The 27800-nt window shown below is 46.7% G+C and overlaps 1 protein-coding gene, 1 long non-coding RNA gene and 1 pseudogene across 9 annotated transcripts in view; 1 reads left to right on the plus strand and 2 right to left on the minus strand.

Moving 5' to 3' along the window:
* On the minus strand, nt 1–25311 carry LOC128100058 (uncharacterized). 2 transcript variants are annotated; one of them, XR_008214650.1, is made up of 3 exons: nt 24998–25311; nt 9125–9216; nt 1–3304 (listed from the first exon to the last, which is right to left on the minus strand). It is a non-coding gene; the product is annotated as an uncharacterized LOC128100058 (long non-coding RNA). The 2 variants fall into 2 exon arrangements; XR_008214649.1 differs by lacking the exon at nt 24998–25311 and adding an exon at nt 23941–24055.
* LOC128100056 (60S ribosomal protein L15-like) lies at nt 11157–22891 on the minus strand (annotated as a pseudogene).
* Nucleotides 23964–27800, plus strand: part of Zyx (zyxin) — a 9331-nt gene continuing 5494 nt past the window's right edge. Inside the window, exons 1-5 of one of the 7 annotated variants that reach the window (XM_052722093.1) lie at nt 23964–24081; nt 24635–24857; nt 25321–25511; nt 25655–25747; nt 25861–26364. In XM_052722093.1, coding sequence (XP_052578053.1) covers nt 24650–24857; nt 25321–25511; nt 25655–25747; nt 25861–26364 — 996 coding nt within the window. In that variant the 5' untranslated portion in view covers nt 23964–24081; nt 24635–24649. The other 6 variants (XM_052722088.1, XM_052722089.1, XM_052722087.1 and 3 more) reach the window with 6 other exon arrangements.

Below are 27800 nucleotides of genomic sequence, written 5' to 3' on the forward strand. Positions count from 1 at the left end.
TTGAAAAGGAAAGAGTTTATTTCATCTTACAGCTTATAGTCCATCATCCAGGGAAGTCAGAGCAGGCGCAAGGCAAGAACATCAAGGCAGGAACTGAAGCAGAGGCCATGGAGGAATGCTGCTCACTGGCTTGCTCCCATGACTTGCTCTGCCTGCTTTCTTAGATAACCCAAGGCCCCATACCTGCCCAGAGGGGGTCCCACCCACAGTGGGCTGGGTACCTGAGACTTGCCTACAGGCCAATCTGAGGGAGGCATCTTCTCAATTGAGGGTGCCTGTTCCCAGATGACTCTAGTTTATGCCAAGTTGACAAGAAACAACAACAACAACAACAAAAAAAACAACAACAACCTAACTAGCACACACACACACACTCCTTAAATCCTTAACAGTGCATAATCCATATGCACTGTTCTTGTTGTAAATTATACATTTATTCTTTTTATACAAATATTCTAAGGAAAAAAAACATACAATATGGACAAAAATTTAACCTGCATCTCTTACAGCACAACTTACGTTATGCCTGGAACGAACTAGGTAAATTGTACATATCTGTAACAAAATAGTATGTGACCCATAATAATGTTTCATAACTACATTAGTTGGCATGGAAAATCATTCATAACAGATTTTAGTACTATTAAAATCAGGCTATAATGCAAAATTATAGTTTTTAGTTTTTGTTTAAAATACATACATATCCTTCCTGCCTTCCTGATATCAGTCTTTCTGTCCAAATAACTGATGGAATTTCCTGAGCAATGGAGTTTTACACAACTCCAACCTAACCAAAGATTACAGTTTGATCCTCAACAAAACCCTTATATTAATTGGTTCATTTCCAAAATCTTCCAATACAAGGCTTTGGCAGAATGCCCCTGTGTGACACATCCTACCTGGTTCCCTTTGGGACACAATCCCAAGGTGAAACCATGTCTTCCCTTCTCTTGTTACTAGTGCATGCCTGTGTCTCCTTGGACCAGCTCTTGGACAGAAGGACACAATCAAGTTAAGGGACAATACTGTATATTATGCAGATTCTTGTCCCAGGATCCATGGACAGAATGAAAAAAATCCATAACCTTGTATGGGAAGAAACTACACTTATATTCAATAGCAGGTATTTACTTGAGCTACACATATAGGCAACAATCCACAATAGTGTTACAGGTAGTGTGTCTTCATCACCAGTCAAAATCACAAATGCTTATATTACAAAACAGTCTCTGGTAGTCTTTATATTCATCACTCCTTTGAAATTATTAAAAAATATATATTTAAAATTGCATCTGCTTTTACACCTGTTATTAATGATTTTACTGAGAAGCAATGGAGGTCTCAGGGATATAACTCATGGATAGAGCTCTTGCCTATCATGCATGAAGCCCTGAGTTCTGTTTTGTTTTAGTTAAGCCAATGATAATTATTTATTTTTTGAGAGTTTTACATACATACACAATGTGTTATGATTACATTTAGCTCCTACTACTCTTTATTATCCCTTTTCCTGTGAACTCCATCTTCTCCCTAGAACCCCAGTGGTTATACCATTGAAGAAAATGACACCCTCCTCCCCTATTCTGGCAACCATTAACAATCAACAGCTCCAGAGGAAGGGCCTTGCAGGAACCTTCCCTATCTGTAATGGAATGCTGAAGAGCCAGTCTTTTCTAGGTATCCATAACTGTTGTGTGTCCATGATACCAGCAGCCATGGAAGGCAGCATTTCATGGAATGCCTCATCTCCAGCTCTTGAAGTCTTCATGGCCACTCTTTCACAATATTTGATCCTGGATATGATGATAAAGACCTCTAATAGCATTTTACTGTAAAGTGAGGACAAGAGGATCAGGAATTCAAGATCAGCCTTGGCTGTAGAACAAGTTCAAGGTTATCTGGGCTATATGAAACCCTATCTAAAAATAAACAAATAAATATAAAAAGCATCTATGTTACTATATTAGGGATCCAGGGCATTGAAAAATACTTCAAGCCTCCTGAACTCTAAATATATACACAGTGGCGGATTCTCTTATTCTTTGGGGGTTTAATCTGATTAAAAGTCACAAATGGAATGACCAAGTAATACACTGGGATTTTCTGGAGATTGGTGGTGTGTGCTTCCTTTCATTGGGAGGACTCTAAGAGGGCACTTCAGCTCAGAGGATAAACAGTTCTCACCACACACAGTCCACACACAAACCTCTTTTGCCCCACTGCCCAACCCTGTGGTGTTCCTCAGCAACAGAGAGTGCCAAAGCCCTGCAGCTTCATGGCCTGTGTCTTTGTTTTAATGGGAGACATCAGATTAAGATAAAGAACTAAGAGAAGTTCCAGCTGAGTTCAAAGTTCAAGAACAGGCAAGATTAGTTCCCTGGGCAGGCAAAGAGGTGGGCGGGGGCTCACACACAGGGAATCTGCACTGCTCCTCCACTCCAGCAGAGGGGATATGGGCCAAAGCTAGCAGGTCACATGGCTTTAGCATTAGGAAGATGAGGGATTCCCATCTGATGGCATCTCTTTCTGGAAAGCAGAACACAAGCTTATATATTGAGAGTCGGGGCATGGGAGTGGCAGAGGGGAAAAGATAATATGCAAATATCATGTTGCAGCTGGAGAAGACTTTTCTGCCTATACTTACTGAAGCCCAAATAGGAAGACATATCAGCCTTGCATTTGAGACCCTTGTGTGTGTGTGTGTGTGTGTGTGTGTGTGTGTGTGTGTGTGTGTGTGTGTGATATGTGTATCCATATTAGCGTGTGTCTGTGTGCACGTATACAGAGGACAGGAGTCAATGTGGGCGTCTTTCACTGTTGCTCTCCACTTTATCTTTCTTTAATGTTTGTTTTGTTTTTATGGGTATGAGTGTTTTAGCTGTGTGTACTTTGATTGCCTGCAGGGGCAAGAAGAGGGTGTCAGATCCCCTGGAACGGGAGTTACACTCAGTCAGGAGATACCATGTGGATACTTGGAATTGAACCAAGGTCTTCTGAAGGAGCAGCCGGTGCTCTTCACCACTGAGCCATCTCCCCTGCTCCTCAACCCTATCTTTTGAGGCAAGGCCTCTCAACGAAGTAGGTGCTCACTGATTGGGCCAGAGAGTTCAGGGGATCTGCCTCGATCCCCCTCCCAGTCTTCCCCACCAATGCTAGGGTTACAGATGCACACCACCACACCCAGCTTCTCTGTGGGAGCTGGGGCTCTGAACTCAGGTCCTCACGTTGGCACAGCAGGTACGTTACTCCTTGAACTATCTTTTCAAGTCCTTCAATTGTCTTTCTTGTCTCCAAGATTATGCAGCTAGAAGAAAAGAAGCTAGAGGTTACACACTCCTCCTCAGATGGAAGTTATCTGGGTTATATGAAACCATATCTAAACCCTTCCTCCATCCCACTGTTGTTGGTTATGTGTTTCTTCATTTGCTTTTAAATGGTTAGCAGAAATGAATAAATAAACATTTATTCTCATAACATTATGCAGACTGAGCAGGTTATATTTAGGACTATACATGTATATACTTATACATATGTGCATGTAACAACAATTAATGAAAAAAGAGGTCTTGCATTTGAAAGAGAGCAAGGATGGGTATATGAGAGGGTTGGAGGGGGGAAAGGGAAAAGGGAAATGGTGTAATTATATCATGATCCCAAAAATAAAAGAAAAGGATTTAAATAAAAAGAATACAAAGTTGGGTGGGTAGGGAGTGGGGAGGATCTGGGGGGAATTAGAGGAAAGGAAAATATGAAAAAAATATTGAATGAGACTTTTTATTTTTCAATTAAAATAAATAAAAAGTGTTATTCAGTTAAGAGAATTTTAGTTGATAAACATTCTATCACACCGGGCGGTGGTGACACACGCCTTTAATCCCAGCACTTGGGAGGCAGAGGCAGGTGGATCTGTGAGTTCGAGGCCAGCCTGGTCTACAGGGCAAGATCCAGGACAGGCACCAAAACTGCACAGAGAAACCCTGTCTTGACAAAACCAAAAAACAAACAACAATAACAACAAGAACAACAAGAACAACAACAAAAAACCATTCTTTTGCTCCTGACTTTCTTTAATTAAGGTGTGTTCATGAGCTAAGAAGGGACACATCTACCTACATTCCTAATTTTTGAAACGGAAAGGTAATCACTTTTCCTCGTGGAGGTTTGTAGCAAGAAGTCTCAGGTGCTGTCATATGGGACTCGTGACTCACATCTCACTTAACATCTATGAAAAGAGTTTGTATCTTGGAGTATCAAGGAAGAGGCTCAGGAAATTCCCTTTCTGAGTCAGCTTTAGGTCAACTCATAGCTGGCTGTTCACAGGAGCCGTTTGCTTTAGGCACTGGGACTGGGAATGATGATGTGGGACAGCCTTGTCTGATGGGAAATCACGGAGTCTGACAACTAGCAATGAAGACATATGTATTTAATATATTTTGAGCTTTTTTGGAGGGGTGGGTGATACATGGTCTCTCACTACAACCCAGGATGGCCTGAAATTTACTGTGTGTTTCAGTCTGGCCTTGGGGTTATGGAAATCCTTCTCCCTCATGGTGGTGTGTGGAACTTCCTTCATCCCACTCCCCCTTGCAGCTAGGTTCTTAGAACAATCAATAGACGAGGTTCCCAGCCTCTATGCTGGCGGAGGGTCCTACACTGGGCAAGACAAGTTTGCTGAGACAAAGGATAGCACTAGAGAGTTAGCTCCATAAAATGACATGAGCCACCTTTCTGCCTTCTGTTGGCAGTAGAGACAGAAAGGCCTGAGCTAACCAATCTCTTCTCTGCTAGACAGTGAGGAAGAATGAGCCCTTCAGGCCAACACAGATTGCTAATTTTCTGCAGTCTGAAGCCTTTGCAAAGTTTGCAGCTCGAAGCTAGGTTCCTTCCCATGTATAGTCAGATAAGGAAGCTTATTGGCATGGTGCAGGGTGGCGAGTGCTCTCTTTGGTGCTGTTCCCAGCCACACATCTCCTGTGGGAAAAAGTCTCCCTCCTGGGTGTGATGGTTAACCTTCACCGTCAACTCGACTTAGATTTAGAAATGAATAGAAGACATATTTCTGGGTGTACCTCCGAGGGTGTTTCCAGAGATATTTAACAGGAGACAGAAGATACACACTGAACATGAGTGGTACCATCCCATGGCCTGAGGTACTGGACTGAATGAGAAAGAGAAAGCAAGCTGAACACCAGCATCCATCATGCTTTGCTTCCGGATGAGTGTGGAAAGCAGCCTTATATTTCTGTAGTCATGCCTCCCTGCCATGATGGACTGCATGCCCTCAAATTGTGAGCCTTCCTTTAATTGTTTCTTCAGGTATTTTGTCTCAGCTAAGAAAGTAACAGATACCATGGGCAAGCCAGCCTACCAAATCCTCCAAAGGATCCTGTGTACCTGTTCAGCAGAGGACGGTGCGCAGGCGCCTGCTTCCAGGAGCTGCTCACAGGAAGTGTGCTTCAGATCCTCAAGGAGATGGATTTAACTATTTGTGTGTTTAAGCAGATCTGTGTGAAAGCTCAGCAGAGAATTACTTTTGATTTGAAGGTTCCATCTGCTCCAGCTTGGATATAGTTCCTCCCCTAAACACTCATGTGCTGGAAGTTTCTTTCCTACTCTAACAGTACTGAGAGATGGTGGATCCTTTAAAGGGTGGAGCATAGTGGGAGGAAATTAGATCATTGAGGGAACTGTCCTCAGAAGGGATTAGTGCCCTTCTAGCAGGAGAGCTAGGGTTCTCAGGACTGGCCTCAGTGTTGTAAGTGTGGGTGATTATAAAGTCAAGCACCCACTTTAGACCTCCCCCTATCCCCCTTCATAGCTCACACATGAATTTTTGCCATGTGATGTCATGTACCAGCTGTGCTGAGCATGAGGGAGCTAGCTACTCAACATATGTACTTACGTACCTCCAAAGTCATGAGCAAAATAATATTTTCCTTGTACAGTACCCAGCATCAGGTGGGTAGAGCAGATTGGAATAGAACAGAAAGTGGACCAAGACACTAGCTACACACCCCGAGACTAAGCCCAACTCAAGCGCTCTGGCATGAATGGAGCTCAGTTTCCTCTCTCCAAGGGTCTAGTGCTTTCTTGCTGCTTCCCGTCAGATCCCAAAGTTCACGGAGATGCATGCTATCATTGTGCCCAGGTTACAAGCTGTAGCAGACCAGAAAGGATGCTAGGAAGTAGGCCCTAGAGAATCTAGGCAATCAGAAGTCAGAGGCGAGGAGTTTAGAAGTCTCAGAGAACAGGACCAGATGGGATTTTCTAAAGTCAAGGAAGCAGTCAACTGTTATAAACCCAAGAGCGGCAGAGGAGGAGAAGAAGCTGGTCTGTAGGACAGAGAGCAGCTACTTCTTCCAGTCTCAGTTACCCTCCTGACAGTTTCATGCCCCATCTTCCACGGAGTACAAATAGATCTTAGCACTGAAAATCTGGCTTCTCACCACAGCACATGCAGTTCTCATGCAGTTGGAAAAGGGAGCAACAAATAGCCTTTTATTCTCTGGAGTCTTGCCACCTCCTCTGGGGGACCCCTGAGCGCTCATCTTTATGTGGGCTCCTCTAGGGTATCCCAGAGCCTTCATCTTTGTGTGGGCTCCTCTGGGGGAGATACCCATGCCTTGTGCAGCCTGCTGGATAGAATTCTTTACTATCTGTCTGTCTTCCCTCTCACAGGTAACCAATGCCAGTTTCCCTCTTTTGAGGTATATTAAAATCTGAGGTCAGATCCCTCTTTAAATGCTTATTTGGGTGAGGATCTGCTGCAAAATCCACCTGCCTGAATCTCTGGCTTATGTGGTGGATGCATGTGTCTCTTGCCCATCACATCCTACTTTACGCAAGCCTGCTGCACCCAGGGAAGGGGTACACAGGCAAAAAACAGTGAAAGCTGAGTATGGTGGTACAGGCCTGTCATCCTAGTATTTAGGAGGCTGAGTTAGAAGGATTGCTGTGAATCTGAGACCAGCTTGGACCATTTGGTAAGTTCCAGGCCAGGCTGAGATCCTCAGAAAGGTCTTGTTTTTTTTTTTTTTTAATCAAAGCACCTATACTGTATTCTTTTAATTTAAACAGTGATGTCTTAAATTATTTATTTGTATTTTATGTACATTGGTGTTTTGCCTGAATGTATGTCTGTGTGAGGGTGTCGGATCCCCTAGAACAAGAGTTATAGACAGTTGTGAGCTGCCATGTGGGTGCTGGGAATTGAAACCAGGTCCTCTGGAAGGGCAGCCAGTGCTCTTAACCACTGAGCCATCTCTCCAGCCCCCAAGGTCTTATTTTGATTAAAAAAACAAAAAACAAGGCCAAACAAGGGCTGGGGAGATGGCTCAGCAGTTAATAGCATTGGTTGCTCTTCCAGAGGACCCAGGTTTGATTCCCAGCACCCACATGGTGGTTCACAACCATCTGCAACTCTAGTTACAGAGGATCTTTGGGTCATCAGGCATTGCATTCAAATGACGCACAGACATATATGTAGGCGAAATACCCCCACACATAAAAACAAACAAAAGGGGGAGCGAGGGCGGGGTGTAGTGGTGCTCACCTGTAATCCCAGCCCTTGGGAAATGAGACTGGAGAACCGTGAGTTCAAGGTCAGCCTGGGCTACACAGTGCATTTGAGACCATCCTGGGCTACATAGAAAGGCTACCCTGTTCCCGACAAACAGAAGCTCGGGCAACAATGAGAAAACCAAGCAACAAAAGTGCAACAAACACACACGGTGTCAGCTGCACACTGCCGAACGTGAGAAGTGGAAAGCAACTTCCTCGCTATCTTCTAAAGACAAAGAAAGTCCACCTCCTACTTCTACAGCTACCCAGCTAGAAAGCGCCGGAACCAAAATGCAGGTCCTCTCATTCTCAGGCTGCTGTTCTTTTCCCTGTCTATGTCTCCCCAGTGGTTCTGTCAGACTGTTTTTCCATGATTTTTTCACTGTAACATTAAACACTACTGAAACAAACCCAGGTCTCATCTTCTTTTGCTCATTAGTTTAAAAGACTGTTTTAAGAGAGCAGATCCCATGGTGTGTGCTTTACTACAGTGTGTGTGTGTGTGTGTGTGTGTGTGTGTGTGTGTGTGTGTGTGAAGACTTCCTGCGAACATCTGTTCTGTGTGTTTAAGAATGGGTGTGTAGTGTTGGAGTGGTGTTCAGGTCACTGTTTAGCTAAGGTTTTGCAATGATAAGAAGATGGGATAGCCTTTGCTCTCTGGGGTGGGGGGACCACTTGTAGCTTGTTCACTAGGTGAGTCAATAGTTCTGCCTGCTAGCCGCTCCCCCCAGATGAGAAAATTCAAAGGAGGCTGCAAACTTAATTTCAGGTAATGTGTGCTTTTCTTTAACTTAATGAAAAGTTATGAAAAATATGCATTCATTGTAGAAAAAAATTTAAACACAGACTAGTAAAACAAAAATCCATCATTACTCTCTGTATCTTGTATTATTAACATTTTGATATATTTGTGTGTGTGTGTGTGTGTGTGTGTGTGTGTGTGTGTGTGTGTGTGTTTGTGCGCGCGCGCGCGCGCGCTAGCGGTAGGAAAGGTTGACTTTTTAAAGATTATTTTTATTTTTAATTATGTGTATGCCTGTGTGTCTGTATGTATGTGCACCTGAGTGTAGGTTTCTTTCCTAGGCCAGAAGAGGGTGTCAGATTCCTTGGAACTGTTAAGTTAAGGGTGATTGTAAGCTGCCCTTCACGGGTGCTGGGAACAGATTTCAGGTCCTGTTCCAGAGCAATATTCACTCTCAACCACTGAGCCACCTCTCCAGCGCCACCGTAGAATTTTCTTTTCATTTATCTATTTTGTGTGATGTGGGCATATGACGGTGTACACGGGGAGGTCAGAGCACAACGTTCAGGAGTAGGTTCTCTCCTCCGCCATGTGAGACCTGGAGTCAGACTCAGGTCAAGAGGTTTGCATGAGTGCCTTTCGACAAGCGCCTCTACCTGCTGACCATCTCGTCAGCCAAGGCCGACTTCCTTTACTGAAACTGTTAGGAGACCGAAGGCGCCTTCTTGTTCTAAGGTGGGAGCTGGACTGTGTCAGGCTTCCTCCCTGCAACTCTCTAGTTTCCTTCACAGACATGTTGTTGCAAAAGCCACCAACACTTACCCTGTCTTCTCCTCTTCCTCTCTTCCATTCAGTCCTCAGCCCGACTTGTCTGCATCTCCACTCTCCTGAAGCAACTCACATGCAATCTGTATCTGCACGTGGGTAGATTTTGGTCATCTCAACCTTGCTTTGTGCATGCACCAGGAACATTTCATGCAGTTGACTACTTCCGAACATTTCCCCATATTTTTATTTCTCATGGCTTCCCCTTTTCCTTTTCTACTAGTCATTAATGCCAAGCTACACGTATTTATGGAGCACCTACCATGTAACAGTACTGCTCCAGTGGCTAGAGGCCCAAACACACGCTATCTTGGGGCTTACAGTCAAATCAAAAGTAGTGGGGAGGAGGCCACAATAAGCTAACTGGGACAAAATAACTAGGCAAGATGCAGTGGCACATGCCTTTTATCCTAGCATGGGGGAGGCAGAGGCAGGCAGATTTCTGTGAGCCTGTGGCTATCATGGCCTACGCAGTGAATTCCAGGCCAGTCAAGACTACATTACACAGTGAGATCATGCCTCTAAAATAAAACTATGTTTATATTTGTAATTTATATATATTTGTATATAAATATATGTAATTTTTATATATTTATATTTGTGAATATTTTAGATTTACACTAAATTGTATGTTTGTATATATTAATGTTAAAGCAAAAGGCTGAGTGATATATTTAAGATGGCTAGCGCTTTGAAGTAAAATAAAGGTGAGGAGGAAAATAAATAGACTTGGTAAATATAGTTCTGCACAGTATGGTCATGTAGTAGTTCACTGGAAAGACAGCATTTGAGAAAGGAAATAAAAAAGATGATACTGTAAGCCATATAGATATCTGTGGTTCCAATATAAATGTTCCCTATAACAGTGGTTCTCAGCCTGTAGGTTGTGACCCCTTTGGGGGTCAAATGATCCCTTCACAGGGGCCACCTAAGACCACTGGAAACACATATATTTGCATTACAATTCATAGCAGTAGCAAAATTAGTTATGAAGTAGCAACGGAAATAATTTAATGGTTAGGTGGTCACCACAGCATGAAGAACTGTATTAGAGGGTTGCAGCATTAGGAAGGTTGAGAACCACTGCCCTACAGGCTTATGTATTTGAACATTTATTCCTTAGATGGTGGTATGTTTGGGAGGTTGTGGAACACGTAGGAGGTGGGACATACCTAGAGGAAATGGATCACTGTAGGAAGAGCCTTAAAGGTTATATTCTAGCCTTCATGTCGTCCAAATTTTCTCTGCTTTCTGGATCAACAAACAGTTCTTGAACACTTAGCTACTCCAGACAGATCACTCTGCCATGCCTTCCCAACCATGATGAACCTTAAGTCCCTTGACAATGGGTCAAAATAAATTCTCCCCCATTAAGTGGCTTCTGTCAGGTATTTGTTCATAGTAAAGTAAAAGTAACTAAGGCAGAAAATTTGTACCAAGAGAGGATCCATTGCTGCGATGAGCCTAGCCATGTGGTTCATTTGGAACTGGTTTGCAGGTGGAATGGGGAGAGTTTGGGGCATCCGGTTGCAGAAGCCCTAGGATGCTGTATGCAGAGCTTAGTAGGCCATTCTGGTGGGAATTCAGAAGACCAGAATGCTGATAGAAATGTGGCTAATAAACACTATGCCCCGAGGCTGCAGAGAGAAACAAGGACTATATCAGGAGATGGGCTAGAGGTCATTCTTATATTCTGGAAAAGAATCTGGTTACACTGTGCATGTGACCCCCAAGATTTTAGTGAGGTTTTGTGAGAGCCAAAGTTATGTTTTCAGTTATAATTATTGTGCCTACAAAATCCATAAAATGAAAATGTCTCTAACCTGTAAGGCCCTTGTCCAAGGACAGATACTTCCTGAAATGCTGGAGGCTACTGTTTATAGGAGATAACAAGCAACATGTTTTCACTCCCCTAAGCAAGTTTGCTTACCCAGTTTCACCGGATGTGCTTGATCACATGTGGGCGGGGGGGGGGGGGGGGGGGGGGCGAGATACAGTAGGCAGGAAATACATCAGGATGTACGCCTGCCCCTGATTGGACCTGATGGGAAATCCAGTGGCCTTATGGGGTTGCCTTTTTAAGCCTCTGCAAAATGTGACTCATGTCCATTTTCTGGGATCCCACAAATGGACCTGGCTGGAGTCCATCATACTGGCCAGTATTAAATTAAAGTTTGCTTCAAATTTGACTCAAAATTTATTGTAGTGGCCTTATTCTACCCAGCAGGATTAACAGTTTAATTAAAAAGTAATGAACTAATTAATTCAGTGCAAGAAATTGGAAGACAGCATACTACCCAGGCTGTGATATGGTTATTGCTCACAGCTCTTACGCAGATTTTCAGTGACAAGGAACAGAAAGTAGAGCAGAAATATGAGAAAAATTTGTAGTTTGGTATGCAGAGGAGCATGAGGAAGTTTCAAGTTTCAGACAAGATTGGTGAGGGAAAGCCAGCTACGGTTGTTAAGGAGATTGATGCGATTAAAGAGAAACCAGACACTTTGCAATATGGAAGAACCACCCATCCCATAGAAGGCTCCAGGGCATCAAACTGAAAACTCACTTAAAAAACATGCACTAAAGAAAAAAAAAAAAAGTGCCTGCAAAGATAGAGACTCCAGTGTAAGCTATCTAGGAAAATGTCTCCCCAGGGTCAGCCATAAGCACTTGAAGCCATTGTCAGAAGAGGACATCTTGAGCTGGCAAGAGAGGTGGTACCATCTAATTGGTGCTGATTTTGAAGACATGCAGGATGCAAGAATAACAGGGATAAGGAGGCTTGAGTCAAGGTTTCAGAAAGAAAAAACAAAAACAAAAAAATCCAATCAACAAAGCTAGATAGTGTGCAGCAGAATCAGACTACCTTCTAGAAGGCCCCAAGAGGCCAATGTGCAAAACTCATAAGATGACGCTTAAGCTACAGTAGAGACCCTAAGATGATGGAGATGCCAGGAATATAGAACATGTGCTGAGGAAAGCTGCATGTACCAGGTGTAGCCAGTCCAAGAGAAAGGTTACAAAATGTTGCAGATGAAAGGGCTGTAGGATGGGACTATCCAAGCCTATGGGAGCCCACATGATGCCACCACAAACCCTGAATGCCTCATAGCAACCCAAGGTTTAATGTTTGCCCTATAGGATTTCAGTCTTGCCTTGGTCCAACCCTTTCTTGCTATTTCTCAATTCCTTCCTCCTGTTTGGAATGGGGATGTTCACTATTTGTCATTATATATTGAAAGTATCTAATTCCCCTTTTCATTATGTTAAATTTAAGTCTCAAAAGTGCTTTGAACTTTTGCTTTTCTTTTGATTGCCCTAAATTGTTCAGTGGGTATGAACTTTACAAACATTATGTGTATTAGATGGTAGAGCTGGAGAGTATTGAACCTTCTCCAGTCTGCACAATGAGAGCCACTAATAATGTGGTGGAGTTTGTGGCCCTTTCTAAAGTCCAGGCTCCTGCATCCTGCAGATGACAGCCCACACATCTCCCTGTGCTTGTGGACTGGTTTGGTGATCCACTGCATGTCAGCCTTTCTTCTGATAGCTTTACAAAATGGATCAATGAAGATCATTTCAAAGAATTCATAAGTTGTATCCTTAGGAACTGGGCATTTATAGCCACCACAGAGGACATGAATCCTACACATGGCACATGACATAACCTTGCTAGGCCTTGAATCCCAGCCTGCCTGCTTTATCGGGCTGTGTGGCATGGGGAGCCCTGTGCAGTGCAGAAGCTGCTAGCTGCAGACCCTCAGAAAAAAGTACATCACATCTGACTACTTCTTCTGCTGCAGCTCTTTGATGTATTTGTATTCACCCATCTTCGCTCACTTGATGGCTGCCACCAGACCTGGACTTTCAACTTTTGAATGATGCTGAAACTCTTAATACCATGGGGAATTTTGAGGTCGAACTGGAGATGATCTGCATTTTGAGATGGCCATGAACCTGTGGGGACAGGAGTAGATGTTATGGTTTGAATATAAAATGTTCCCACAGGCTCATATGTTTAAATATTTGGTCCCTAGCTGGAGGAACTATGTGGGGTAGCTGGAACTTGTCAAGGTACTGGGGCACACCCGGAGGACATGGGTCAACAGGGGTGGGCTTTAAGCATTATAGCTCAAGCCCCATTTCTGGATGTAGCCCCGGTTGGTACCATGAACTTTTTTTTTTTTTAAAGATTTATTTATTTATTGTATATATAATGCTCTGTTTGCATGTATACCTGCAGGCCAGAAGAGGGCGTCAGATCTCATTACAGATGGTTGTGAGCCACCATGTGGTTGCTGGGAATTGAACTCAGGACCTCTGGAAGAGCAGCCAGTGCTCTTAACCTCTGAGCCATCTCTCCAGCCCCCCCCCCCTTTTTTTTAATATAATCTTTTTTTTTTTAAGAATTATTTATTTATTTATTACATATACAGCATGTATGACTGCAGGCCAGAAGAGGGCACCAGATCTCGTTACAGATGGTTGTGAGCCACCATGTGGTTGCTGGGAATCGAACTCAGGACCTCTGGAAGAACAGTCAGTGCTCTTAACCTCTGAGCCATCTCTCCAGCCCACCATGAACATTTCTGTGGCTCCAGACTAAGCCCTATACACACCTTCCCCACCAAGATGGGCTCTAATTCACTGAGCCAAAATAAATCCTTCCTCTCCTTCTTCTGTCAGGTAATATGGTGCAGTGATATAAAAATAACACAGCTGAAGAACACTGTGCTTTTGTTTTGTTCTAATTTGGCTTATTTTTGAGGGGGAGTCTTTGCTAGCTAGGGTGTTGTAATAGAGCTATGTCCTGTGGGTATGGCATGACTGTCAGCTATCATGAAGTAGATGATAATAGCTTACAGGATACAAGTATGGCCACGAGATAAACAGAACGACACACTGACAGCTAGGTCTATGTTGATGGTAAGAAGGATGTTAACACCCCCTCACAGAAAGAATGGGGTGAGAGCAGTCACAAAGGCCCTTCTGAGACACGGGTCACCATTCACTCCTGCTCTCTAGATGTGGTCTTAGAGGATGAGTGCTAGAGGTTGACTGGAGGTTGGGACTCAGGGGAACAACTCTTTGTGAGATATTACCAATGCTGGGATTGGACTTTTAGGTGATACAAGCTAGCTTCACCCATGTTCTTGTAAGCAATCCCTCACCCATGCTCCTGTGTAACCCCTTACAAACTCATTGACTCACCAAGATGCACTTGGATGGATTTTTTTTCTTTATCAGTGCCTATTTGGGGTGATAGTTATGTGTACCTAGGAGAGGTTGTGTGATATGAGATTACAGTCATGTTCTACCATGCCTAGCTTTGTGGAAGAACAAACTAGGCACAAGAAATGTCAAGTGCAATGCTCCAAGGTAGGAGCATGTCTTAGGGTTTCTATTGCTGTGAAGAGACACCATGGCCACAGCAACTCTTATAAAGGAAAACATTTAATTGAGTGGCTTATATTTCAGAGGTTCAGTTCATTATCATCATGGTGGGACGTGGCAGTGTGCAGGCAGATATGGTGCTGGAGAGGTAGCTGAAAGTCCTACATCTTGATTGGAAGGCAACAGGAAGTGAACTGAGACACTGGGAGTGGCTTGAGCATATATGAGACCTCAAAGACTGCCTTCCCAGTGACACACTTTCTCCAACAAGGCCATACCTACTCTAACAAAACCACACCTTCTAGTGCCATTCCCTATGAGCTTATGGGGGCCAATTACATTCAAACTATCACAGAGTGTATCTTGCATATGTTGTTGGAGCAGAATGAATAGATGAGGCCAAGGAATAATTTTGGCAGAAATGTAGGAGAGAGTGTGGCTAGGGAAGATCTTTCAATTAGTTTGATTTCTTCAGTGAAACCAGAAGCAAGGCTATCAGCTGTGCATGAAGCTGAAGAAGAATAAGTAAATTAAGGATGAGGTCTACAAGTCTTCCTAGAGACTGGGAAAGTAAATGGACATGAAAGTTGGGATACTTATCAGGAAGCAGAATTAATTGCTGAGGGCCACTTGAAGTTCATTGTCATGAATTTTCGAATGAGACTGGCCAGAAGGTCTGAGTATTTCCCCAATGCTGTGGATATCGCTCTATATAAATAAAACACTGATTGGCCAGTAGCCAGACAGGAAGAATAGGCAGGACTAACAGAGAGGAGAATTGAGGGAACAGGAAGGCAGAGGGAGAGACTTCTGGAGCCACCACCAGGACAAGGAAGATGTAAGGTACCAATAAGCCACGAGCCACGTGGTAAAGTATAGATTAATAGAAATGGGCTAAATATAAGAGTAAGAGCTAGGCAATGATAGGCCTGAGCTAATGGCCAAGCAGTTTAAATAATATAAGCATCTGTATGTTTATTTTATAAGTGGGCTAAGGGACTGCTGGGGCTTGGTGGGACCTGGAGAGAAAACTCCAGGTACACCCCAACCCTGCTGAAATATATAGGTGCAGGCATGGTAGTGGAGTGGAGCCTAACCCAGGATTGGGTTTTGCAAGAATCAAAGAGGAAGGGAGAGGCATAAGGGAACTGAGAGCAGGTTCAGGAGCGTGGCGTTATCAATTGTTTGTCCAAGGAACGTAAACTGATATGGAAGCATTGTAATGGAAAGCGGAATTACTGGTCTTGGGATCCAAGAATTATCTGAATTAAAGTAAAAGAAGAGAGGGGGCTAGAAGACAAAAGAAGCTGGGGGAGGGAGGGGAGCTTAGACTTTCAGAGTGAAGCAGTGGCACTATGTCTATTTGTACCATGTGATGCGGTGGCCACTAGAAATATGTCAAAAATAAACACACACACAAACGAGACTTGTCTTCCTTGATGTGCTCTCAGGGGGAGAATCACACGGCCCTATTCCTAACTGAGGAGTTTTTGGCAGATGACGGCTGCTGAGAGGAGACTCAGTTCTCTTTAGCAATGTGGCCTGTGGTAGGTTCCCTGTGAGCCAGGGAATGGTGATAAACTCTTTCATATATGGGCAGCACTGACTATACTCCGTGGGTTATAAAATAGAGGGGGAAGGGGAAGAGGAAAAAGAGATCCATGGCTTGAGACTGTGTGTGGGCATCCAGAGAGAGTTACAAAGGAGATGTGAGAAGTGGATATGATCTAAACACACTGCATTCACATATGCAATTACCAAGGAACATATAATAATATTTTTAAAAGATGTGCTGCCGGGCAGTGGTGGCCCACGCCTTTAATCCCAGCACTTGGGAGGCAGAGCCAGGCAGATCTCTGTGAGTTTGAGACCAGCCTGGTCTACAGAGTGAGATCCAGGACAGGCACCAAAACTACACAGAGAAACCCTGTCTCAAAAAACAAAACAACAACAACAAAAATGTGCTACAGTGTAAAATACACAGTGAATTCTCATGAGTTAGCACCAAGAAGAAATAGTTCACTAATAATTTTTAAATTGCCAGTTACACATTGAAATGGTAGGATCTTAAAAATACCAGTTTAAGAAGGTATATTGTGGGGCAGGGGAGATGACTCAGCTGATAAGAGCATTGGCTGCTCTTCCAGAGGATCTTGGTTTGGTTCCTAGTACACAGAGGCAGTTCATAACATCCACAAGTCCAGTTCCATGGACTCTGACACCCTATTCTGGCCCCCTCAGGTACCAGGCACGTAAGTGGTACACAAACGTACACGAAGATGAGATACCCCCAAACTACGACCAAACTAAAAAAAAAAGTCTTAAAAGTATATTATTAAAACTAGTGCCTCTCATTTTAATGTTAAAAGAAGCTATGGGTGTGGTTCATATTTTATTTCTATTATGTTTTGTGAGGGAAGTGGTGGTGATGGATAAAGCCAGGAAAGGAAACATGCTGGGGAAGAGTCATCTACAAGGATATTAAAACGACTGAAAACTCTTGGTAGAGTCATTTTGGAATGACTGACAATAAACCAGAACATAGCAATCCTCTAGAAATGAGGGTGGATGGTCCTGGATGATAAAGGATTATACAAGTACATGCAGTAGTTCACAGTTTGATGACATGATGTTCAAAGCTGGCAGTCATTATGGAAGAACAAAGGGGAATTGTCTAGGCATGGGAGTGAGGATCCAAAGAGACATTTGTTCCATGGTCAGTACTAGTAGCACAAAGGCTGTGGTGGAAAGACATTGCTGCCACTTGATAGGGCTACAGAGGAGGTGTGTCCTTGGCAGTTTAGAGCAGGAAGGGAGAGGATATGTTTTGCTTAAGCATGGCTTGTGAGCTCCAGATCCACCTGGAAGGTTCAGGAGCTGAGCAAGAGAGTAAGATGAAAGGTGAATTGAAGATCTAGGGCTTCTTAAGGGACTGGCATACATGGTGTTAGGGAACTTGATGAGATGCACTCCGGTGGTTTCCAGGCAGAGAACAGAGGGGAGGTTGTGCGTGCAGGAAGGTAGAGAGGCGAGAGCATCCTTTATTCTCTTCTGCTAGAGGACATGGGAGACTGGGGAAATGGGGGTCATACTTGAGTTTGAGGAAGGGACACACTGGCTTTTCCACCTAGCCACCAAATGACGGGGCCCCTCAAAGCCCACCATCCTAAGTGCTGGCCAATTCTCAAACAATACTTGCAGTATTGTTTGCATGGTCTCAACAAATGTCAACAAAAGGCCCATATGCTAAATGCTAGGCTGCCGGCCGCTGGCACTATCATGGTGCCTTGGTGGGACCTTTAGGAGGTAAGGGCTGGTGGAAGAAAGTTATTCACAGGGGGTCTGTCCTCAAGGGGACTACTGGCACCTTGGCCCCTCCTTTCTTCTCAGCTGCTATGAGATAAGCCTTTCTATCACTATCACCTCACAGGCACAAGGGCCACAGGGTCTGGTGACTATGGCTTGGAACCCTTTAAGTATAGGTGATTGATAAGTGACTTCCTTAGCCAAGAATGTCTTCAAATTACTGTTCAGAGGTAGATGACTTATAAATTTGAAACCTTAACAAAATTCTACGCTCTGGATGACGGTTGAGCACTGCCCCCTGTGCACTGACCCCCCTGGGCATGTCTAGACCGAAACAGCTCGTATTTCTAGAGCTGTGACCCTTAAGGGAAAACCATACCTGCAAAAGCCATGAGGCCAGAAGCTGAGCCAGGTCCATGATGTCTCCCTCACTCCCTCGTCATACTCAATCCATCACTAGTTTCAGCCCACAATTTAAGGTACCTAAACTCTAATCTGTCTCTTTGGTTCATCTGCAAAATCTCTCTTGCCCCTCCTGTTCTACAACAGCCTTTTGACTATTTGACATGTTCTTGCTATTTCCACATTGTCCTACTGTGGCATTTACAACATTCCAAGCTCTTGTCATGCCCTTCTTTGTAATCTAAATCTCTGCAGTGGCTCCACATTGTTCTCAGGATAAAGCCACAGCTCTGCCTCAAGCTCTGTATCCTGCCCACCCCCAGCCAGCCTTTCTTCAATTTGCACTGCCCCTCACCCTCAGATGCCCTGTGGGCTTGCCTCTCTGGGGTCCTGGCATGGGCTATGTCCCCAGCTGTCACAGAGTCTTGCAGGAGTGGCTGCTCCGAGTTAATGTTCATGCTTATCTTCCCGATTTTGTATTGGACATCCTTTTCTTGAGCTCTGGGGCCCAGGTAATACATGCCTCCCAGTTCTATGTTCTTTCCAGTCTCCAGAACAGCTGCAGATTGCTATTATTTGATGGACATTTACCCTAGCAGATCCCCTAAGGGTGTGGACTGTCTCTGAGGGCTCAATATAAGCTTTATGTTATTATGTAATTATACTATGCTTTGTGTTAAACGAAAGGCTGAGAAGCAACTTTGTTTATACTATATCTCACCACAGAATGTACTGGATGTCATCAAAATTCTGAAGTTTTTTTACAATAGAGGGTTGGGTATCTACAATGGGATTCTAGTGGCCTTAAAATTCAGTGTCGGTCAGTAAGTGTATGTAAGGCCTGAGATTTGTGCCAGGCTCTGTGTTGGGTCACTACTAAGCCAACTGCAGCAACAACTAGGCTGGAACTGGGAGATTTTTGGGTGGCACAAGTATCATAACTCATGCTTAGGACAAGACCTGTAGTAGTTTGCCTGAGCAAGCTGATGATCTTGGCATCAGCTGTTCTGAGCAAATTCCTTTCCTTTTTCTGACACAGCAGCCGTTCCGCACCTAATGCCCACCCCTGGGTGTTGAGGCAAATAGCAACCTACTAGGCAGCATAACCAAACTCCGCTGGTTAACCCATGAGCAGCCACTTCCTGTGTCAAATCTGCCCCTTGGGTGGGTTTCCGATGCTCAGCCCACCTTATTACAGGGGAGTGGGAGTGGGAGGCAGTTCCATGTAAGTCCTTTTCATCTCAGTCATACAGGTTAGCTAGCTATCCATACTCATCACCACCAACTCTCTGAAATGTTTACTCCCTGTAATGACATAGCTATTTTCAGTGACAAATGCTGCAGCTTCTAGGCCAGGCTCGCTCTGGTTCTGGCTTCCTCTGGGTGCAGGAAGACGGAAGCAGCAGATGTCCCACTACCGGTAGCCTCTGTGCCAGCAATCTGCCTGGGTTGCTGGGGGTGCCCTGGGCCTCTTTTCCTGTCTGCCCTTCACAGCTCCTGTGGCTGCTGACTCTTTGCCATTTGACCATCTGCCTTGCCTGGCCCCCACGTTGGTGAGCTGATGCTGGCAATGCTTTGGGGTGCCCATCTGGCCCAGCATTAAGGGTGGAGGTCTCTGCCTGTCAGGGCTCCTCTGACCCCTGCAGACTTGGCTCCTTAGGCCCTGTTCTCCTCTCACTGCTACTTCAGATCCGATGGGATCATAACAGAGGTGATACCTGAGAAGGCCAACCGGCTATCGCTCTGTCTCCTCCCTAAGAAAGCACTATGGAGTAGAAGATTGAAAAAAACAAAACAACAACATAGCTTTATTTTATTTTTTTTCCTCTGTGAGCAAGGACTAGGCTATCTAGAACGTGGAAGCTTTTTTGAAAATGTGGGTTGACCTGAGATTGGGAAAGAGGAAGAGAAAGTGCATAGAGGAGGAAGCTATGGCATCAGCCACTTGGGCTGACCTGAAAGAACCGAGGTCCAGTGACATTGTAGTTGTCTGTCCTGCCCTTCCACTGGGGGGAGTGGCAGCTGGGCATAGCAGGAAGCTGCTCACTGGGGCCTTGGCCACAAAGCTCCACCTTCATCTAGTCTCCATTCTCAAGTCCCAGAGTCTTTTGTACTGGCCAGCACGTGCCCCTGGGACCAGGGGAACAACACATTGGGCTGCAAGTGGGAAACCGTAGGCCACGTGTGTGCAGCACTCAGTGTAAGGAGCACACTCTGCAAAAGCAAAGAGATGTGATAGAGTTCACTCCTCTCCTCTCTTATATTTCTTAGATTACAGAAGCGATTCATATTCGTGGGGAAATACAACCGTATAAAAGTCTTTTGCTATCCCTGATTCTAGTCCCCAAAGCTAACAACTAATGTTAACAATCCTGAGAAACCTCTTGGCAACATGACGGTATGTAACGGGATTATACAGTGTACAAATACAGAATACATGTGTGTGTGTTCTGGCACATAGTTGGGCAGACAGAATCTGATGGTGTGGCATGACAGAAAGTGAGTAGTGGGGTCCAGTGGAGGCAGAATTTAAAAGTCTGTGGGGGCGCCAAGCTGGACTGCAAGAGAAGTTATGGAACACAATGGTATAAGTAAGACTGGAGGGGGTAATAAGAAGTAGGCAGGAATATTTAAAATAGTAAAGAACATGTGTATCTTGGTTTGCTTTCTGTTGCTGTGATAAACACCATGACCAAAAGCAACCTGGGGACAAAAGGGTTTATTTGGCTTTTACATCCCAGGTCACAGTTTGTCATTGAGGGGAGCCAGGACAAAAGTTCAAGACATGGAGGGAAGAACTGGAGCAGAGACCATAGAATAACACTGCTTCTTGGCTTGCTCCTCATGGCCAGCTCCTCATGGCTAGCTCAGCTTGCTCTTACATATACCCCAGGACCACCTGTCCAGGGATGACACAGCCCCCATTGAGCCAGGCTCTCCCACATCAATCATAAATCCAGAAAATATCTCAAATTTGCCTAGAGGCAATCTGATGGAGGCATTTTCTTATTTGAGATTCCTCTTCCCAGATGACCTTAGCCGTGGACAAAAAAACTAACCAACACACTGTATTACCAAAAAAAGTATGTAGCTTGGGAAAAAAAAATCCAACATCCAGTTAGCTTTAGTTTCCTTAACTGCCAAATGAGGTAATAATAGTAATAATAATAATACATCCTCATGGATTTCTTGTTAATACTAAGTGGGAGTAATATATTCCTACAGCTTAGAAATGTGTAACAACCAACAATGACAATGTATTCTCTCTCTCTCTCTCTCTCTCTCTCTCTCTCTCTCTCTCTCTCTCTCTCTCTGTGCATAGTCAGGCATGCTAGGCAGGCACTGTACCATTGAGGTGTACCTGTCCTGAGTGTGAGCAATTATGGCAGTCATTGCTACTGTTTCAGCAGTATGCTGCTGCTTAAGGTAGTGTGTCACGTCATTCCTCTTTTGCCTGCCTGCAGCCAGCATATAGAAGAAATGGCCGATAATATCTCTGGCTCTGCTTTGGAATTTTTTCTTTAGTCATTATGCTGCTTCTTCCATAAAGAATGCTTTGAATGCCATACTTTGTACTGTACACCTTTGCGGGGAAAATACTTACCCATATCTGGTGCATATAAAGCCTTGGAAGTGTGTAGGGATATTTTAGTAGCCAAAGTCAGTGACCATTTTCTGGCTTTCTTTTCCTGATCTAGTACGTGCTTGAAGTGGAGACATTGACTGATTTCCTACACATTACTCATACTATCCAAGAACACCAAATAGAATTGCTTGCTTAAGAAACACACCCAAGAATCATTAGGGTAATTTCTGCTTGCTGTCTGTACATTAAAAGCATTGACTATACCCTCGATCTGAGACATCCTGGGCCAGTCATTCTGACCCTTTGGGGAATTCTATTTTATTTCTCATTAGTATTTAGAATGGCTGCCTTAAAACTCTTAGCTCTAATATTCTGCATCCTGAATGCTCTTAGTTGTCTGTGAAATTGAGTCTGCCTACACACTCTCCTATTCTTGATTTATAAATAGGCTCAGCTGCCAACAATTACACATACTCTATTTTTCGATGTTCCTTAAGGAGGCTTTGGGAGGGTAGGTCGTTTTTTACTCTTATAAAGTTATCTGGAAACTATCTCCATTTCCCCACATGGGCATATTTGGAAGGATGGTGACGAGTCTTGGACTCAAAAGCCCAAGAAACAATCTCCAACATGTAGAGTAAATCCAGTATCAAGTTTCCAACAGACCGTCATAGGGACAGGCCTGGAACCAGCTTATGCATGTTAGTGTGAGCACCTGCGCACTCTGTGTCATACATGGCCACCCATGGTATGCAAACTATTGTTGATGGAAACATTAAGATCACAGAGAAAAGAGACTAGCGGGGCCTAGAAAGATGATGAATGTATAGTCACAGATATGACTAAAGACTTAAGGTTGAAGGAAGGAAAGAGCATTGAATGTACCAAGACGCATTAGACCTGCCCGGCCAGCTAGAAGGGAGCTTGTGAGGGAAAGCTGCCTAGGTTCACTGGCTGGGAATTTCCGTTCTTGGCCAGCCTAGGACTTGCATGGTAGGTAATACTGAGAACGATATAAAAATTTCAGGCATGGCATGTTATTTATTTCTTCACATAAACCAGCAGGTAAATGAATTAAAAAAACATCCCTTTTACAGATGGAGGCAATGAAACCGAATGAATGAGGAAACTTGTCCGTGGACTACAAAATTGGGCTCCCTGGCTTCACTCTTTGCCAAGGGAGCTAATTAACTCTGACCTGAATTAGCCCCTGGGGCCATCTCTTCAGGTAATGCCCCCGTTTTTTCATCCCAAATTCATGGTATTAGTTTGCATTCCCCCCAAAACCATAGCCCAGGGCAGTAGGGAGCAGCAGATGGGGAGCGCCAAGAGTTAGGAACTCACAAGGGTTGAGTGTTAGGAGTGTCTCAGACACCAGTCGGGATTACAGGGTAAAACTAAAGGGAGCACCCTGGCGGTGGTGCGCGGGACGGGGGGGCGGGGGTGGGGTGGGGTGGGGTGGTGGGGTGGTGGTGGTGGTGGTGAGTGGGTGAATGTTGGACTAGAGGCCTGAACGCATGACTCTTTAATTAGGACGTAGGGAATGTGCGAGAAGTTTCCGTGTGTAATTTTACCTAAAGAAAGAAGAGGAGGAAGGTAGGAAGGAAGGAGAGTAAGTAAGATAGGCAGACACTAGCTGTGTCAGATCTCTTTCATGTAGCCTGCGGCGCAGTCTCAGGCTGAGGAATCCGGTTGGACCAGTGGGGGGCTCCACCGAGCTTTATCCCCCGTGAGCCGCTGACACCCCACTGGGGAAGGTTTGCCGAAGGACCCTCAAGGACTAGTCTCCGGAGGCTACTTGGGTCTACCTAGGTTGTAAGTCCCAGAGCGGCCTCACCCAGACTGAGCCCTCGCGCCTCCATTTCCTTGACTCGCGGCTCTGGACTATTTCCCTGGGGCAGTAGATTGCAGGCAGGGTCTGTGGCTATGCGAGTTCCTAGAAGCCTTAAGAGGCTGCCTAGTTTTGGAAGTTAGCATCCCCCAAGAGCGCTTAGGCTCTAGCTCACACACTGGTAGGTTACACAAGGCCCAGCTGGGAGCCGGGTGCCAGCAGGGCTAACGCCCCCCTCACCATCCCCGCCCACCCAGGAGCAGAGTCCCATCCCAGCCCTGCGATCCCCGACTGACCACAGGACACGTGGGACGCGGAGCTGGAGCTGCAGGGGGTGGCGGGGGTCAGTCAATGGCAGGCAGGCCAGGGGGAGCGGGACTGAGCTGTTTCGGGACCTCTGGGATACTCGCCGGCCCGCTCAGCCTGGAGTGGGGACGGTGAGTCAGATCTCCTGCACCCGCGGGTCGGGAGGGGGGTTGGGGGGGGTAGGTGGCAGGTCAGGAAATGACATCAGAGGCCTGTGCTGGGGAAGGGTGGTCTATGCCCGGCGGGGGCGGTGGTGAGTGGGGAGGCCACAGGCGGACTTTCGAAGAGCCTGGAGCCCGGGGCAGGACCCGGGCCCCTTCCTGGGGGAGTTTCCTGCCCAGTCCGCCCTCCCCGGCCTCTCCCCGCCCCCTCTCCGGGCCGCTCCTTGTATGGTCTGGGCGCCGCTCTCTCCCCGCCCCCTCCCTCCCTTCCCTTGCACGTCGTCCCTCCCCGCCTGGCTAGAGGCTGCTCCGGACCGGGACGCAGAGTCCGCGGACTCGGCGCCGACGCGGTCACCCGAGACGCGGCGCTCAAGCTCCTGGCCGCGGTGAGGTGCGGGGAGCCGCTCCGCCGCCCCAGGAAGGGGACTCAGGGGGGGCGCGGGTGGGGTCACCGAGGGGAGCTTGGACCGAGAGGTGTCAGCCCGGCACGGCGCTGCGTAACCTGACGACCCCACCCCCCTAGCAGCCCGGCCTGGCCATGGCGGCCCCCCGCCCGCCTCCCGCGATCTCCGTCTCCGTCTCGGCCCCGGCGTTTTACGCCCCGCAGAAGAAGTTCGCCCCGGTTGTGGCACCGAAGCCCAAAGTGAATCCTTTCCGGCCTGGGGACAGCGAACCTTCTGTGGCAGCTGGGGCCCAGCGAGCACAAATGGGCCGGGTGGGCGAGATCCCCCCGCCGCCCCCGGAAGGTATGTGGCTGTGCTTGGGGGGCCCGATCCCTCTCCGGCGCCAGGTGGGGGTCGGAGGTTTGGGGAATTTGGGGGTGTCTGGAAAGGCTGTTGGGAAGGGGGCTGGGCGCAGCCACCCTGTCCTGAGCAGATGTTCTTACCTCATCTTGGAGCTCCTGGCTGGGAGCCAGGACCCTTGGGACTGTTCCAAGTCTCCCGCCTGGGGGTGGGAGGCGGGAATGTGGGCCAGGAATCTTCCCCTTTGGATCCGTTCTCTGAAGTGTAACGGGAGCTGCATGGTTCCTCAGCCGATCCCCGGCCTTTCTCGACCTGCTTCTCTCAGGGCGTCCTGAGCCCCTGGTTATGGTCCGCACACACTCTGGGATGCAGAAAAGAGTTCTTGGATTAGGGGGTTAGAACTGTTGGCTGAGGAGAGGAGGAAAGAGGGCCAGTACTGATAGCCTTCTCTCTCCTTCCTACCTAGACTTTCCTTTGCCCCCTCCTCCCCTTATTGGCGAGGGCGACGACTCCGAGGGTGCCTTCCCACCTCCGCCTCCCCCGATGATCGAGGAACCATTCCCCCCAGCTCCTCTGGAGGAGGAAATCTTCCCCTCTCCACCACCTCCCCTGGAGGAGGAGGGAGGGCCTGAGGCCCCCACCCAGCTCCCACCGCAGGTAGGAAGGCCTTGGAGGGCAGTTTTATGTGAGGTGGGGTGGGGGACACCTCCGTTGAGTGGAGAGGAGTCTTTACTCTCCCCCGATGGGATTGGGATGTCAAGGGAAGACTGGGATGGGTGCTCTGACCCCTGACCCTCCAGCCCAGGGAGAAAGTGAGCAGTATTGACCTGGAGATCGACTCTCTGTCCTCACTGCTGGATGACATGACCAAGAACGATCCCTTCAAAGCCCGGGTAAGGGGCAGGCTAGTAGGAAAGGCTGGGGCCCAGAAGGAGAGGAGGGAATGTAAGGAGGGGGTGACAGCCTTCTCTAAATGCATTTCTCCCTCTTCTGTTTCCCTTTGTAGGTGTCATCTGGCTATGTACCCCCACCAGTTGCCACTCCGTTTATTCCCAAGCCTAGTACCAAGCCTGTCTCTGGGGGCACAGCACCCTTGCCTCCTTGGAAGACCCCTTCTAGCTCCCAGCCACCACCTCAGCCGCAGGCCAAGCCTCAGGTCCAGCTCCATGTCCAGCCTCAGGCCAAGCCCCAGGTCCAGCCCCAGCCGATGTCTTCCACTAATGCACAAGCCCGAGGTCCCCTTTCTCAGGCTCCAACTCCAGCACCCAAGTTTGCTCCAGTGGCTCCCAAGTTTACTCCCGTGGCTCCCAAGTTCAGCCCTGGTGCCCCCAGTGGACCTGGGTCACAGCCCAATCAAAAAGCAGCGGTGCCTCTGGAAGCTCCCTCTTCTGTGGGCACAGGGTCCCCTCAGCCCCCAAGCTTCACCTATGCTCAGCAGAAAGAGAAGCCCTTAGTGCAAGAGAAGCAGCACCCAGTGCCTCCACCAGCTCAGAACCAAAACCAAACCCAGGTGAGGAAGCCACAGGCTGAGGCCAGGGGCTGGAGTGGGACTACAGATGAAAGGGCAAGTGGGGTAAGGGTGGGGTAGAGCAGGGGAGGAGCCAGAGTGGGTGTGGCAGTGGGGGAAGTGTGAGGTTATCTGGTGGGGCAGAGAGAAAGTTCTTGGGTGGGGGGCACCTAGTACTAGCTGGGGCCTGGGTCAGCAGGCAGAGAACAGCAGGGGCTTAGAATTAAAAGGATACAGTGTTCTCTTGTATCTCTGCTCCAGAATGTTAAAGGTGAGAATGAGATCACTAGCCCAACCTTACTTTTTCCCCGTTCTTGGGCCTTGACTTAATCCCAAGGCTCCTGGCTTTGCTGAGCACTTTCAGCACCCGAGGGCACAGCTAAAGATAAAAGTGTAGTCAGCACCAGTACACACCTGCTGGGCCAGCCTCAGCTGAGTGCCAGGGACTGTGTGCTCTGTGCTCTGGAGGCTGGGGCAGGGGGCAGGAGAGATCTCTCAAACAGGTTCAGCCTTCTGAAGTCATGGGTCTGGGGTAGAATTTCTAGCTTGTTTCTCACAAACTGTTAGACCTTAGTCAAGTTGGGTGAACTTTGAGACCCCCCTTTTTTCTCTTTGAAATAACCACCCACCCCAAACAGTGATGGCGAAGAGCAAGTGGGCTTATCTTCTTAGTCTTGCACATAAATGCTCAGACTAGAAATAGACAGCACAGGTGTCTGTTAGTTCAGGAGCAGAGATCTTCTGAGTTGAAGGGACCTGGTGGTCTTCTGGCCGGTCACTGTAAATGCCTGTGCGTACTCAGACACGGTGTAGGAAGAAGCGTTGCCGAGTTCCTACAGCTCAGAATCTGAGTTACAGGGATTTGAAAGTAGGAGCCAACATGGGCACTGGCAAGTTCAGAACAGCTTCATGAGGTGGGTCTGCCTTCAAGTATTTGAGGGCTTGAGAATCGAGAAAGGATCAGGAATAGCACTCAGGTAGAAATAGCCTGTGCAGAATTCAAGGTTATGAACACGCGGGGGCTGCTTGGAGGACTGGAAGCACAAGGTTCCTATGGGAAGAGCTTTGAGCTGTACTTAAGATTGGTGGGGGTAGAGGGCAGAAGTCCTAGGTAAAGAAATCTCCAACAGCGAGCTTGTACATACTACAGAATCACTGATGGTTTCTCAGTAGTGTGTGGTTTGTCCAGAGGGACTGGACAAGTAATACTTTTGGAAGTTTTCTATAGTATTTCCAGCCGAGATGCATATGAGAGGTAAAGAGGTCTGTGAAGCAGGCAAGTTCACTCCTGGGCCACAGTAGTATTAGCTGCAGTGAGAAATAAGACCCACGGATGAGAGCTGTTCCAAAGGAAGAACCTCCAGAAGGAGGCGACGGATAAGCAGCTGGGGTAGGAGAACACAAATGCCAGGAGGGCTCAGAGCCTGGGCGTGCTGGAG

The sequence above is a fragment of the Peromyscus californicus genome, unplaced genomic scaffold, assembly GCF_007827085.1.
Source record: "Peromyscus californicus insignis strain IS unplaced genomic scaffold, ASM782708v3 Scaffold_6__1_contigs__length_162567912, whole genome shotgun sequence".
NCBI classification, from domain to species: Eukaryota; Metazoa; Chordata; class Mammalia; order Rodentia; family Cricetidae; genus Peromyscus; species Peromyscus californicus.